This window comes from Biomphalaria glabrata, chromosome 8 (genome assembly GCF_947242115.1).
Source record: "Biomphalaria glabrata chromosome 8, xgBioGlab47.1, whole genome shotgun sequence".
NCBI lineage: Eukaryota > Metazoa > Mollusca > Gastropoda > Planorbidae > Biomphalaria > Biomphalaria glabrata.
This window is the reverse complement of record NC_074718.1, coordinates 44,856,828-44,873,111: the sequence shown is the minus strand read 5'-3', so window position 1 is coordinate 44,873,111 and position 16,284 is coordinate 44,856,828. Positions and strand designations below refer to the sequence as shown.

The 16,284-nt window shown below is 34.0% G+C and overlaps 1 protein-coding gene across 2 annotated transcripts; it reads left to right on the top strand.

Moving 5' to 3' along the window:
* The first annotated feature begins 178 nt into the window (after nucleotides 1-178).
* Nucleotides 179-15,631, top strand: LOC106058816 (uncharacterized). 2 transcript variants are annotated; one of them, XR_008779499.1, is made up of 14 exons: nucleotides 179-332; nucleotides 5,596-5,658; nucleotides 6,296-6,347; nucleotides 7,098-7,207; nucleotides 7,939-8,045; nucleotides 8,243-8,329; nucleotides 9,123-9,227; nucleotides 9,449-9,533; nucleotides 10,272-10,411; nucleotides 10,980-11,171; nucleotides 11,444-11,624; nucleotides 11,837-12,925; nucleotides 14,273-15,268; nucleotides 15,304-15,631. XR_008779499.1 is itself a non-coding variant. In XM_056039265.1 (13 exons), the coding sequence occupies exons 1-13, from the start codon at nucleotides 227-229 to the stop codon at nucleotides 14,533-14,535; spliced, it is 2,580 nt and encodes an 859-aa protein (XP_055895240.1). In that variant the 5' UTR covers nucleotides 179-226; the 3' UTR covers nucleotides 14,536-15,631. The 2 variants fall into 2 exon arrangements, 1 of the variants encoding a protein (XP_055895240.1); XM_056039265.1 differs by having other exon boundaries at nucleotides 14,273-15,631.
* Nucleotides 15,632-16,284: the final 653 nt, after the last annotated feature.

The following is a 16,284-nucleotide window of genomic DNA, read 5'->3' as shown; positions in this document are numbered from 1 at the left end:
AAAAAGTAATAATTTTTTTAAAATCTGGTTTAGATTCTAATCTACATTTACGCTAGACCTAGAAAAAAAAAATCTTATTATACAGGTCTGTGATGGTGTCGCTATACACTCATTAAACTTTCAATTGATGAGAGCTATAATCCTAACCTATATACTAATATAGTATAGTTAATAAACCGCTCTTTTATGGAAAAAAATTAAATAGAATCTACGCACAGTCACAAAAATGGCAGAAGCAAATAAAGTTAAAATTGTAACTCGAAATAATGCTTCTTTCGAAGGAACTTTACACCATATTGATGAATTTACAGGGAAAATAGTTTTGAAAAATGGTAATTATACTTTAAAACTAATTATTTGTAAATTTCTAGGTTTCGTTAGTTTTCTTTGGCCTAGATCTAGATCTACTACTAGATCTAGATCTAGATCCTCTTTACTTTAGATAGGGAGTTCAGTGATAAAATAGTTATTTACTTATATGCAATGAAACCACTATAGCTAGATGGATAATTTTGAGATATAAATGACACAAAAAGAATTTTGAAAATCGGATAATTAGTTCAAAAGTTATAAATTTTTTAGTTAATTATTTTGACCTCTTCTTTGCCTTTGTATTTTACTTATTTGTTTGTCCCACTTTTGGTTGTCTTGTCTTACATTGTCACTTTGAATTATTTTTTTAATCTATATAGATCTAATTATTATTTAGCTTTTAAATATATATTTTAAGATACATTAAAATTAATATTCCTGTGATTTTTTAATGTTATTTAACTTTTAATTAACATTATGAAATAATATTTTAAGTGAGAAAATACGTTCAGCTGACATGGCATTCATTCATTTGACCCATTTATACAGCCGGTAAGCACAAGGTGATTGGCTGGGCCCAGTCACGTGACCTACTTTTGACATCGCGAATGACGCGTAGGAAAAAAAAAAGAGGGCTGCGCGAGTGATTTGATTGGACCAAAATAAAAAATTACTTTCAATCAAAAGCCGCTGGAATTGTCAATACTTACAAAAAAACTAATTACACACATAGAATCGGCAAGTGATGAGCTTTAAAACGATGTTTGAAATTTTCTTAAGGGTCAACAGAATACGAAGATATTAAAAAGAGAAAACTTCAACCTGCAACAGTTTCGTACACACTTAAGCTATCTTAATATTTCAAACAGTAATGGAAACGTCATCCATTTCTGCGTACAACGGTGTATCACATGACTATATACGACTTATATTTACAAGAGGCTTTTAAAAAGAAAATGGGATACCCTAACCTCGTTTCGCAGCGAAGTGGGACAAAAAAAATACGGACGATTTTTCAGGCGGACTGAACGGCCTACTTTAGACTTTAGAAGTATTTATAAATTAAATTTTATTAAATTAAATTAGATATAACTATTTACTATTTTATTACTATTATTTTAGTATTAAAATATTAAAGTAACTATTATTAATTATTACTATTACTTAGTATTTAAACTAAATTAAACTATGATTACTATCAATTAAATTATTAATCAATATCAAATCAATCATTATCATAAATAATCATAATAATCATATCATTATAAAATATAAATATAATATGTCTCAGTCTCATATGTGATTATGTCTGATATATCATATGTCATGATTAGATGCATGATAAGGCACACCTCATCTAATTCTCCTTTAGACTTTAGTGAACGCATCGCTTTTTTTGTTTATAATTCATTTGTTTTTATGTTTGGAGCTAAAAACAATGTTTCGAGACTGTGCGTGTCCAATTTTAGATAAGCTCTGGTATTTTTTGTTCTGCTTTTTATTTTTAAAGCAGAGGGCAGTAATTTAGATTCTCTGTAACCATGTATCATTGTATGTAAAGTAAAGCTATTGTTTTAACCTCCCCTGGCAATTCATACCCATATAAAGGGTGAGGGCTATATTATGAGCCTGTTTGATCATAGGCTGATGGATAATCAAAATAAGCTTCCAAACATCTTTAGAAAGACATTCCAATCACATTTATACTGTTAGCTGTTAAATAAAATTAAAAAAGGAGGTGTTCTAATGAATAATAATGAATTAAACACATTCTCCTGTAGTGGACAAGGCAAAATCTTATTAAGAAATATTATTGGGATTACCAAATCTATGATTTCTTCAATAAATAAACATGAGCTAGATTGAGATATCTAGAATATATAATTTATGAATGAAAGAAAAAGTGTGGGATGCTAATTTGAAGCCAGAGACCATGCCCACTGCAGGTGAGCTGGCGGTGAGGAGAGGTATACACTAAGCGTGTAGTGTCACAACCTATCAAACAGGCAGTTGAGGGAAGGGGGGGAGAGTCATGAAAAGAATTATACATCTATGGGAGGGAGGGGATGTTAAGGTGTAACAAAACGAACATCCGAACATCCAAATTATGAAAAGAAGAAGAGGGTCCTTGGATGGTAATTAAAAGAGAGAGAGAATACATGTAGCCTAGTTGAAAATATCATGTTTATAAAATTATAATAATTAATTTATAGATCTATATTCTATATAGAGATTTATTTCTGTCTATTTCTAAACACAGATTATATAGGTATATAAATAAATATATATATTATATATAATTCTCCTCTTCCCTCAAGAGTTTGGACGGGAAGAAGAAGTAAAGGAAAGATTACTCTCTTATTTCTGCGGATAGTCACCCCACAAAAAAAACAAGAGGGGGGGGGAGAAAAAGTGGGTATTCACCCATCGATACAGATGGCAGCGCGCTGGACTGTCAAACCCTGCCTGCTCCCATCCCCCTTTGTCCTCCGGGAGGTTTGGACTAGGAAGTAAACTATCATCAACTCTGAAGGAACATCCGAAACATGTAAAACATTTTACAAGCAAACATTTTCAAACACTAAATAGCAGCGCCGGACTTAACCATTGTGACCAATAAGTCGTGGAAAGAGAACAAGTAATCTACTATGTAGGTCTATATTTACAGGTCACTAAATAGCAGGGCCGGACTTAATCATTGTGGGGCCCTATGCAAAACGGATTTCGCGGGGCCAAGTTTGGGTAGGACAATAAGTGAAATTTAAGAGTTTATATTAGAAAATAAATTCGTCTATGCATTTTATTCATTCTTTACTACGTACAGAATTACTTTATGAGCCTTGCGTGTAGCAAAGTCATACAGAATATCATAATAATTCTGTTTCCTACATAGATCACGCTCAATAGCATGAATTACCAAATGTTTCAATCTATCTTTGAGAATTGTTGACCTCAAGTAATTCTTCATTAGTTTGAGGCGCGAGAAGCTTCTTTCACCAGATTACACAATTATGCCCCGTAGATCTTGTAATGTGGTCATAGGTTTTAAGCTTTCGTCTTTTTACAATAGTTAGCAGGTCATCATGGGCTCCGATGGCTGCAGTAACCCTGTCTCTGATTTCTTGGTTTGTGATGTGGTCTTTGAATGTGATGCCTAGGATCCTTCTGTAGCATCTCAATTCCATTGCTAGGATCCTCCTCTCTAGCTCTGCATTCAACGTCCACAACTCGCAAGCATATAAAATTGTTTAAGTTTTGAAAGGGCTGCTGTGGACTGTGCTATTCTGGCCAATAGTTCGGGTTTTGTTCCCTCATCTGAGGTATTTGAAGCTGTTAACACTAGTTAGCTTTTCACCTCCAATACTGATGCCTCTTTTAAAGCCCTGATGGCTATTGGTCATAATTTGTTTGTTTTTTTTTGCATTTATTTGCATGCCATATGCTGCGGAAGTCTTGTCAATGCACATCACCAGGTCAGCTAGTTCTTCTGTCCCTGCTAGGCCGTCAATGTCATCTGCGAAGTTAGTAATTCTTCTTCCTCCAATGCTAACAGTACCTTCATAGCCCTTGAGGGCATCTTCCATTTTCCTTTTAAGGAAGATATTGAAGAGTGTTTGTGAAAGTAGGCAGCCTTGTCTTACTCCAACTGGTTTTGAACTAGTCCCCAATATTATTGTTGAAGTACACCGCATATATATATATATATATATATATATATATATATATATATATATATATATATATATATATATATATATATATATAGAGGGGGGGGGGTAATATGAGGCAATAGACTACCCCTACCTAAGGCCGGTCCTGCAAAATAGCAGCGTATGCTACGCCGTCAGTTGACTATTAAACTATAAATGAGATATATATATAGAGAGAGAGGGGGGGGGTAATATGAGGCAATAGACTATAAATACATATTGCAGAAGTGAATCTACTTCTTTTAATACAATCTAAATAATTTTTAATTAACACTTTATTATACTCTTTATATATATTATTTTATAGGACTTCAATCCTTTTTTATTATGATTTTGATTTTCTAAATTTCTAGATGCCGTTTCGGCGTTTCAACTCAGCTTTATAATATTTATTTAGACTCTAAAATAACACCTTGATAGCATAACTAATCTCTACTAGGTTGATCAAATCAAAGATAAGCCTTTACACAATACACTCATTTATGCTTCATGCCATAGAGACTTGTCAATGTCTAAGGTCACTGCATCAATATTCAATTTTCATGGGATTCCCATGGGGTGGCTTAATTTAACATCATCATCAGGGGGATCAGGATGAGCTCAAACTTGCCTTAATAAGCTGATTTCCTTTTGTAATTTCTTTACCTAAGGATAGAATAAAAAGATTTTTTTACACTACTTTATAATGGAAATATTGATTTTAATTTTATAGTCAATAAATAAGTCATACATTGTTATGGTAGTTATAATTTTTCCACTAAAGCCATTTTGAGCCTAGTTTGGCAATATTTATATGATAATAGCATGTTAGGGTAAAGTTTTTTTTTAATTCTGGAGGAATAGTAGAGATCTAGTCTAGTGGTGAGTGCCTTGCTTTAGACTTTGGTGGAAGTTTTAGTTTTATTTTATTTTTTACTGATACTGATGCCAGTGATGTTTGGTTTTGGATTAGAAACTACATAATTACACTCAGTGGTGGATTGATGTGTGACTTACTGGCTATCACATAGTATGGAGACGTGGCGTTTGAGCGACGAGTGCTTGGCTTCCAAACCAGGGGTCCCGGGTTCGAATCCTGTTGAAGACTGGGATTTTTAATTCTGAGATCTTTGGGCTCCTCTGAGTCCACCCAGCTCTAATGATGTCTTCTTCTTCTAGCCAGCTTTTTGCTGCTGAGCTGTCAGCTCTTTTGCAGACTCAAGGAAAAATAGTGTGCTGTTTTCTTTGGTTGTTCAGCACTGCCATACAGAGTGCTGGTTGTGTTGGGCTTGAGTGGTAGTAGGGTCTGCCTACGGTGGATTAGGAAGGGGCATTCAAAAAGGATATGGTTTACGGTTTCATAAGGGTGGGCGCAGTGTCTACAAAGGGGGAGTTGTGTGGGCTCTAATGATGTAAAGGTCATCTGTTTCTGTGGCCCACAGTCTTCAACAGGATTTGAACCTGGGACCTCAGTTCAGAAGCTGGCACTTTACCATGCCTCCGTCTTATGTGATTAAGGGATCTAGATAAATGTTTTGTCATTTAGTTTAAATTATTTAAAAAAAAAAACAGTTGAGAATTTTTTTTCTTCTAGTTGTTACTGATGGTGTGAAGTTGTTTGGGCCTCAGCATTTTTATAGCACAGACATAATAGAATGTAAGTTTATACATATTCATTTTTGTGTCATTAATATTTTTTCTTAATTTTTATCTAGAATAATACCAAAGAAAACTCTAAAAACTTAGCATATCTCTTGTCTAAATTACTTTTGTTTATCTTAAATCTAGAGTAAGTATTTCTTTTATCTTGATACTAGTAAGCATTCATGCACGTTAGATCATTCAAGAATCACTCAAATTTTTTTTTCTGTTGCATAATTACATGTAATTGAAATCAACTTTTTTTGTTAGTGTCAATGGGTTTTTTTCAACCACACAAAAGCCCCTCACATAATTCATCAAATATTCATACATTGCTGATTATTATGAACACAACTCTCACAAGTCCAGCCAGTCACTAAGATAACAACATATGTCAGCCTATATAGGTCAAGGTCTATTCATTACACAAAATAAGAAGGCTGTTTGAACAACACATGCCAGTTTATATAGGTCAAGATTTATTCGATACAGGAATAAAAAAGGCTGTTTAACAATTGTTTAGTTAGACACATTGTGTTGTAATGGATTTCTACCTAAAAAACTTGAATGCTGATAATTCTCAAAAAATTTTTAAAAAAATGAATCAATCAGTAAATATCTCACTTGTTCAACTTTTTGTCTTTATCATATAGTGCAGTACATAAAGGATGTACCAGTAATGACACAATTATTAACACATTCAAGGTATGTATGAACTGGTCATAGGTTGATAGTGTTTGCTACAGATGTCATTAAACACCAGTATTGTATACTATTACATAATCACCCATTTTAAATAACTGGTCTATGAGAATGACTTCATTAGTCAGAGATTTGTATTTTTGGGTTGGTTTTTATGGAGAAACCCTAATCTCAGAAAAAACAAAATGTATAACCATTGCTTTGTCAGTTTAAAGCTCATACCACACAAGCTTGAAAAAGAAAATAGGAAGAGGAACTAGTGTCATCTGGAATATCTGCTGACCAAAAATTTCATTAAAACAAAAGGATCTCTATTAGAACTATTTCAAATTGTGATAACTGACCTTTTTTTTTTTTACTGAGGAAAAGGGAGGCGCAGTGGCTGAGCGGTAAAGCGCTTGGCTTCTGAACCGGGGGTCCCAGGTTTGAATCCTGGTTAAGACTGGGATTTTTATTTCAAGATCCTTGAGCGCCTCTGAGTCCACCCAGCTCTAATGGGAACCTGACATTAGTATGGAAAAGTAAAGGCGGTTGGTCATTGTGCTGGCCACATGACACCCTCGTAAACCGTAGACCTTTACATCATCTGCCCTATAGACCACAAGGTCTGAAAGGGGAACTTTACTTTACTTTTTAGTGAGGGAAAAGACTGCTATATGGCTAATTTGTATCATCATTTATGTTGTGGGGGGGGGAGGGTTCTCATTCGTGGTGCTTCAGAACTCAAAATTTAATGCCCCTTTTTTAAATCAGGGAAAAGGTGAAGCAAAAAAATCAGCTATACAAGAAACCAACTCGGCCTCAGTACAAGAAAGTGGACTCCAATAAATTAACTATGGCTCACGTATACAAAGACATATCAGGTAAGGCTTAGAGTACACCTGTCAAGTGAAGATGTACAGGCTAAGACATACTTTGTACACAATAACCACTTGGGCAACTTCTTTCTCACAACAAGAAAAGGTACATGCAAGAATTAGTTTCTCGATATACTTAATACTGACATGATTGATGCATAAATGGTTGCGAATGGAAATATTTTCTGCATCTCTTATCAATTTAATAATGTACTAGTTTTTTCGTCTATTATTCATAACATTTCAATACAGACTAATCCCTCCAAGGGTTTGTTAATGCTTGTCACTTTAAGAAAAAAATAAAGAATAGTATGACTCATTTATCATAACCAAAAATACAAAGTGGTGGTAGAATATAGATATTTATTTCTGAACTCCAGGCTCTCTTTAAGGTCTAAGGTCAACTTTTAGCATTCTTATTGCTCTCTCTGTCTCTCTCTTTTTTAGGCATTAATTTTAATTCTTGATACAAATAGTAGACGTATTAATTAGAAGCATAGCTTTTATAAATTTAACATTGTTTATCCCCAAAGAAGTAACTCAGAAAGAAAAAAAAAACTATATTTTAACTAATGGCTATTCAGATTAATGACTTGTGATTTTTTAAAATCATTCTCTGAAAATTTTCATTCATAGATTGTTTTTATTTTTAATAAAAAGAAAATAGGATCTCTAAAGCGAGCTTTTTTTTTGGTATTAAATGCATAGATTTCCATGACTTACCTTAATTTGTTTAGGCACGTCTGAGGACGATAACCAAGTTACAAAGGAAGATTTTGAAGACTTCTGTGAAACAGATCAGTATATCATCATCAACAAAATTTGTGACAAGTTTTATCAAGCCGTAAGTAAAATACTTGCTTAGTTAGAAAAATTTTAAATACTTAAGTGCCAAATTTTTTTTTAACTCTATGGTATTACCCATTATGTATTGCAATGGCTGCTACTTGTTCAAAATTTAACTAATGGTTGCTTTTCAGAATATGATTTTTTTGTTTTGTTTTTGTGTAAGAACTTATAAATCAAATACTTTTATTTTAGATTTCGCACATTCTGGAACAGTCCGTGGTTGGATTGCAATTAGATGGTGTTAGCATTGGCAGAAATGGGACTTTGTCAGTGGTGGAGGTCAGTCTGAATTTATTTTTTTTTCAATTTAAAAAAATATTTTCAAAAAGTCTGTTTTGTTTTTAAAAGTGCTTTGAAAATGCAGAAATGATCAGGGCAACAAAAAGGCTAGTCTACAAGGCCTGTGTAGAAGTATCTTTCTTTATGACCAAGTTGGTCAACATACATTTACCAGGAGCTTAGGTTGAAAGGTTTTGGTAAGTGCTGTCTGTGACACATTATATGAATCTCCTGAAAAATGTCTCTAACCAGAACCCCAAGACCAAATCTTTCAATGAAAAATTATTGTGAATGTATTGCCTGTGATGAGGCAGTATGCAGACCGATTTTGTGCAAGCATAACAGTTGCGGAAGTTAGCATAAAAACATTAAAGCATGCTGGGACAATGTTTGCCTCTCCAGCTTTGGCCTGTTAATTCCTAATAGATTCTGTCCAAATTAATTATGCTATGTAAAAAAAGAAAAAGTAAAGTTCCCCTTTCAGACCTTGTGGTCTTTAGGGCAGATGATGTAAAGGTCATCTGTTTCTGTGGCCTACGGTTAACGAGGGTGTCACATGACCAGCATAACGACCAACCACCTTCACTTTTCCCCAACTAATGTCAGGTACCCATAAGGAGTTGGGTGGACTCAAGAGGTGCCCTAAGATCCCGAAAGTTAAGATTCAAGTTCCCAGTCTTCACTGGGATTCGAACCCAGGGCCTCTAATTATGCCATAAAAATTATAAATATAATTTTAGTAATAAACATTACTTGTTTGACTAATATAGTGGGTTTGTTTATTATTTCCTAGATTGTGACAGAATCAAGAGTTATCATCTTTGACATTTTGAGGTTGGGCAATAAAGCTTTCAGTGAAGGACTTCGGGAAATACTGGAGAATAGTGATATTATGAAAGTAAGTTTCTGTTTGTGTTGGAGAATTGTAATGTTATGAAAGTAAGTTTCTGTTTGTGTTGGAGAATAGTGATATTATGAAAGTAAGGTTCTGTTTGTGTTGGAGAATAATAAATTTTGAGTGAGCAAGTGAAATGTTACAGACAAGTAAGATTAGTTTTTGTATGTTTTTTTTTTTTTAATATTTTTTTGAATTAAGTTCTATTATGTTCTTGTATCTAGGTGACCCATGACTGCAGGTTTTTGTCTGATATGATTTACCACAAGTACAAAATATCTTTGAACAATATTTTTGATACCCAGGTAGGTTTTGTGAAGCTGTGAATATATGTAGTCTAAACTTATAAACAAGATTACAGGTAGGTTAAAATGAATCTGAATCTACTGTTTGGTGATAGAAGCTATTTAATGTTTTTTTTTTATTATTGAAAAGAGCTCATTAGCTTAAAACTATTGAAGGGCATGACATTCTAAATGTTCATATGCCATTAACTATAAAAATGTGATTACCTAACAGATTTATGAAGAATATTTGGAGAATTTGGCTTGAGAGTTAAAGAGAAAGTCATTGAATGTTAAGAGTTAAAGAGAGTCTTTGAATGTTAAGAGTTAAAAGAGCAAGTCATTGAAAGTTAAGTGTCCATCACTGGTCAATGATAAACATGTAACAGCACTAATTTACAAAGGTTATTCAGAGAAGGTGAAGAAAATATGGTGCATCTAGAAGAAGGACTCCCACCACAGACCTCTAAATCTGCCATCATTCGCTTAGCAACAGGCATGTACCAATCCAACATCTGGATTGATCATCCAGGTCACTCAAAGAAAAAACAACAACCTTTTAAGTCATTAGTTGTCTGGACCTGCATCATTACACAGGGTCACATGATTATGTTCTTCTCCCGTGGCCTGTCCCCATTTCTTGCACAGTCCATTTATGTCTCAATGATCAATTTTTACAATTATTACCTTTTATGTTTCAATGATCAATGTTTACAATTATTAATTTTAAGTCTTAACAATATTCTTTTCTATCAACAGGTAGCCAGTGCTATTGTACATAGAATCTATCATAAGGGAGACTGGCCTCGCTATGTTGAAAGCTTGCCCTCCAGTCTAATGAAGCACTTACACCTGTCCTATGATCAAATACACATGATGAGAACTAGAGAACACTGTACAAAGGTAGGTAACTTTTTTTTTCTTGTAGGTGTTTGCTTCATAAAGCCACCATAATGGTGGAACTGTCAAACTAGGCTATTTGGACAGTGGCCCACTCTTGTTTAAAATTTGTTTTCCATTGTGACCTACTGTTTTAACTTTTCTTTACCAGATTTATCATACTGTTATACACTATGTGATTTCTCTCATGAATTGTTGCCCCAGTAGTCCACTTGTAACGCATGGTATGACCTTTTGACAATGTTAAGTAATTTTGAAAGAAGTTAGAAAACAATATATGACGTGTACAATTAAAAAGGGAATGAGACCATCCAAATAGAAAAGTTTTCTGGTCAAAATGTTAGAATTTAAAAATGTTTCTTCATATTTAACAAAAAATTTCTTTTTGTTCAGTGGAAATGACAGTAATAAGTTTTCCTTTTGAAATGACGTTAAATAATCAATGCAGATTAATATATGGTCGTGAAGGATTTGTTAATTTATAGCTATTGAATAGCATTCAAAGGATTAACAACACTCTGGCTATGGACATTCGATTTTTCACAAATGTAAACTATTTGTATTTAAACAGGATGACGAGGAAGATGCATGGCTTCAAAGGCCACTGCCTCAAAATCTTTTGAAAGCAGTTTCGAAGAATCTGAGTTATTTGATTCGGCTCCACACAGTCTTGCACTACAAAATGTTGTTAGAATTTCAGACTGGAGTCAAAGTCTACTTGAACCATGTGGACCACTTAGGAGGGGATGTAGATCATTGCCAGGCATGTTTGTTTATATTAGTCTGCCAATCTATTTATATTTAAAAAACAAAACCATAAATGCACATGATATGATGCTTATGGTGGAGACGAAAGGCCCAGGAGAGATCTGAATGAAAGGATGTGTTAAAGCAGGCCAGAGCCCTCCATGGGCTGTAGCGCCACTGGGATGGATGGATGGATGATGCTTATGGTGATAAATATGTTGTTTTGTTTTTTTCTCCCAGATTAGACATTTGTACTGACATATATTTTTTGACTCTATTTTGTTTCAGACAAATCGACATCTTCTTCCTAAAGCATTTACAGACTTGCATCACTTCATCAACCTGTACAATGTTGCAGATCAAAGAAAAGTTCCAGACAATAGCTTCAAAGCCAGCCGACCAAGCCTTAAAGACAAAAATATTTTATTGTCAAGAGACTCTGTGCACAGCGCACCAAGTACCATCCCATGTATGTCGTTTTTAATGTCTACTAATAATCAAGAGATGAATACATGTTCATTTTTTTAAGATAAAAACTATTATAGTTTGTAATAGTCATTCGGTTTTGGGTGCATAATTTCTATCTATGTACACCAAAATAATTAATTTAAATTCTAAAAATTAAAAAAAAAAATTTTCATGAATACATGTTTAAACTATTTTTTCTTTATAATTTTGCAGCACCATCATTAGAAGGCTCTGAGTCCCAAGCGACTCAGTCAGGTAGAAGAACACAAGAAACCCATTGCCATGACAATCCTGTTGAGAACAAAGCCGGTTCTGTCCATGACCATAATTGCACGCGTTTTAAAGGTCAAAAGTTGAAACCACTGAGGTCTAGTCCAAGTGTTTCTGACAGTGATAAAATTAATCATGGTTTTGATACAGAATACAAAAATCCATCAATAAATCCACCTTTACTAGTGAAAGAAGATTCAGATCACATCGACTCCACATCAACAAATATTAACCGTCCTTTGGAAACTGTACCTAGTAAACCTGACAATGGTGAAGTCCAACTTACCAATCAAGTACATGGATACTTTCCTAAATCAAATCAACACAAGCTGACCAGTCCCTCCAGTCATACTGCTGATGGTTCGACAACCATAGCAAGCAAGAATAGCAGATTGAAACATTCTAAACTGTTTAATTCTGCTTCCAATAATAGTGCAAATGAGTCCTTTTCTACCAGTGATTCAGAAAGCAATAGTTCCAGACTAAGACAGTCTAAGCTGTTCAGCAGTCCATCAGATATTCCTGCTAGAGATAAGATACTCACCAGTGATTCAGACAACTCTCCATTAAGACATCCTTTTCAACAGATGACCGGGTCATCCGAAACCAACAATTCTATGTTAATGAATGACAGACCATCTACCAAGATTATTAGCCCCAAAAGTTTACTGTCGGCTGCCAGTGACAGCGAATCAGGAAGGTCTTCCCCCCCAGGCCGAGTCGAAAGATTTTGTGAGTTCTTACAGAACCTGTCACTAGGGAGTGATGACTCTGCCAATCATGGTCTGACATTCAATGACGATGTGAGGCGGACAGATAAGTGTGACATGGCTGTGGACACAATGGAACTTTCCGAGCCCAGTGAGTCTCCTCGCGCCTCATCCTCCTCTGATGAAGAGAGCTGCTCATCTTCTGCCCATGATAATCAGGTCAAGGTCAACGTATTGGATACCATTCCTGCTGGCATGAGAACCTTTGCTTGTAAGAAAAATATGAAGTTTAAAAGCAGGACAGACAACTTTGTAGAATCAGGTCAGTTCTTCATTTCTTCCATAACAAAATATGAAGACAAATTTGTCTTTGTCTTTTATTAAACTCTTGCCTGTCAGACTGTATTTACATCTTTCTGATATTTTTATTTCAAATCTTTTAGCCTTGTTTTTGTTTTTATTATCTGTATGTCTGTTTTTTAATACATATTCCTATAAATATTGTATACATGAAAAATGAATTTGGTATTGTCAGACTGGATAGTAGAGTGTTTTCTAGAGGAAGCAGACGGAAAATATAAATACAAGTGTAATTATTATATATATTAAATATACAGCTGCCTTTAACTATTGATTTGATTGGTGTATCAGTCACCAAAATTAAAACTCTTCATACTTTTCTTAGGGAAAATTTAGACAAATGTGTATATCATATATACAAATATAATATTATATTACTAGCGGACATTACCTGCGGGCCTTAGTTTGTGTATTACTAATCTAGTGGATTGGATTTATATACATGTCAAAGTAAGATAAAATGTTCCTTTCAAATTTTTCTCTTTCAACACGAATATAAAAGTAGTTTTGCGAAAATGGGTTTACCCAAAGCCGATACATTCATATCTATTAAAAACGAAAGAAGCAGAAGAGATGAATGAGATATAAAGTACAATTAATACGGGTTTACCCAATTTGTTAAAGGAATGGGATTATAAAATAAGTCAGGACATCTAAATTCACAGATATAGGACCGAATTTATGTAAAAATGCTTTTGAAGGTTAATTTTATTAAATAATGAAATCAATAGACTATATTTTGTATTTTTATGAGTCAAAGTAAAAAACTATCTGTGCAAAGTGCAGTTCTTAAAATTAGATCTAGATCCTTTCAATCTTATCTCATGTAAACATGGCCTAGATCCATGAAATAGTAATACTTTCTTAGAGTTGGGCAACTTATTTTTTAGGGTCTTAAGTTTGTTTTAGGGCTACTATAAATACACTACGGTTTCTAACATGATCTAAGGGACATTTATGCCAAGTTTTATCAATATTGGTCAAAGGGTTTTAACATACATACATACATACCCCTTACTTTCTTCTTTATATTATAGATTATGTATGTTTAATCAATCAGTAGCCTCAAAGAGCTGTACTGACATTTAAACAACTTTAATGCTTTAACTCTTTCTCTGCGTAATTATTTACCACATTCTGGTGGAATCAACGTTGGTATCGTTAGTTAGGAGAGAAAGAGTTAAGCTAATTACTGAAACTCATAAATGTTCAACCCATAGATTATAACAAAGTATAATGAACTAAAAAAAAACTATGACAATATATTATGCTTTTGTTTAATTATTATTTTATTTTTTTTAATATTTAGATGATGCTGGGGAAGATGCAAGGTTTGTTCCAAAAGACCAAGATGATGAGGAATATGGATACATACCAATGCAACATTCACTACATAGATCTAAGCTGTTGACCTTAGCTTCTGCTGAAGTAGAGCCAGTCTATGCTTGTGAGGAGAGTGATCCTGAGGCTGGGGAGAATGAGAATCAATTACATACGCTACAGAAAGTGTTAAAGCTAGTCTCCACTCAGGACATTAAGCGGAAATTGTTGCCTTCCAAATTAAAACTTTAACTGCTGAGGTTAGGAAATATTTGAATAGTTCAGCATTAACTCTTTAACTGCTGAGGTTAGGAAATATTTGAATAGTTCAGCATTAACTCTTTAACTGCTGAGGTTAGGAAATATTTGAACAGTTCAGCATTAACACTTAAACTGCTGATGTTAGGAAATATTTGAATAGTTCAGCATTAACACTTAAACTGCTGATGTTAGGAAATATTTGAATAGTTCAGCATTAACACTTAAACTGCTGATGTTAGGAAATATTTGAATAGTTAAGCATTAACGCTTAAACTGCTGATGTTAGGAAATATTTGAATAGTTCAGCATTAACACTTGAACTGCTGATAATAGTAAATATTTGAATAGTTCAGCATTAACACTTGAACTGCTGATAATGGTAAATATTTGAATAGTTCAGCATTAACACTTAAACTCCTGATGTTATAAAATATAGGAAATTATTGAGTACTGTAAAAAAAAATTTGATGTATATGTTAACTCATTTTTTTATAACACATTTGAATGTAATTAACGTACTCTGCTTCTCAAGATGCAATTGAACTAGATATAATGATCAAAATTAATTTATTCAAACCCCCCCCCCTTTTTTTTTTTTTTTCTTTCTTGATTTTGTGTGTGTGCAAGACATGAAATAACATATTTTTTTTTAAAGCCAATGTGTTTACAATCAGGTTCACAATTGTGTCTAAGTATTTCACAATCACCTCATCCAACTAGAGCAGTGTTTCCCAAACTGTTAGGCAGAGGCCTGAATAGTTGTTCCACTACTGGAATTATTAACTAGTAGGCCACCATGTGAATTCATCTCCATAAGCGAAGATTTTGGGAAACACTGAACTAGAAAATCACTCTAGAAGCATTTTTTTTTATTTGAAAAAAAAAGCTTAAGTCTGCTAGTGGATGCTAATTTTAATATCTGCAACTTGTGTCATAAAAAGACTTGTGATAACAACCAATCATTTTGTTTTTTAACTTGTATAAAGTTTTTAACTTGTGTCTGACTGTTTGATGTAGGTTTAAATGATTAGGTACCATGAAGTGTCACTTCAGTTACCTGAGAATAAAAAGTTTTAGGACAAAGTGACTTTGTTTTCATGTGTATTTTGTTTTTAACACATTTCAACATTTTAAACCAAAACTGAAAACTGCAGACATCTTTTAATTAAGGCAAACTCAAATATTTCTGGCTCCATACATTCTAAAGGATCTTGCTGATGTTCTTTGAACCACAGTGTACTGATCAGAACCCAAATTGCCTACCTAAAAAAAAATGCTACTTTTGGTTGTTGAAAGCACAACCAATTGAGCCTATTGTTAGTTCCAGGATTGAAGGGGCTAACAACTTGAATGATCCAGAAGTTACTTATTGGTAGAAAGCATTTAATTCTAACGAGCCGACACGCGGCGTAGCATATGCCGCTATTTAGTGACGGGTGAACGCTTCCTGAAAGACAGTTGTCCAAATGGGGTTGGTGGTTGGGCGACGTAGACTTGTATTTATAGAGAAAATTACTTGTTCTCTCCACCCCACCACCCTCTTTTTTTTTTTTCTGACCCGTGCTCTCTGTCGCCGCGAAAGTTACGTGGGATAACTCTAGTCCGACTCTCAGAAATAAGAGTTACCTTTCCATGACCTTTCTATCAAGGGTAGAGAGTCGGAGCGCGTGCATCTTGTCCCGCATGGTTGGACGACGTAGAGAATTATATATACAGATTTTTTTTTCAAATTGACATCTA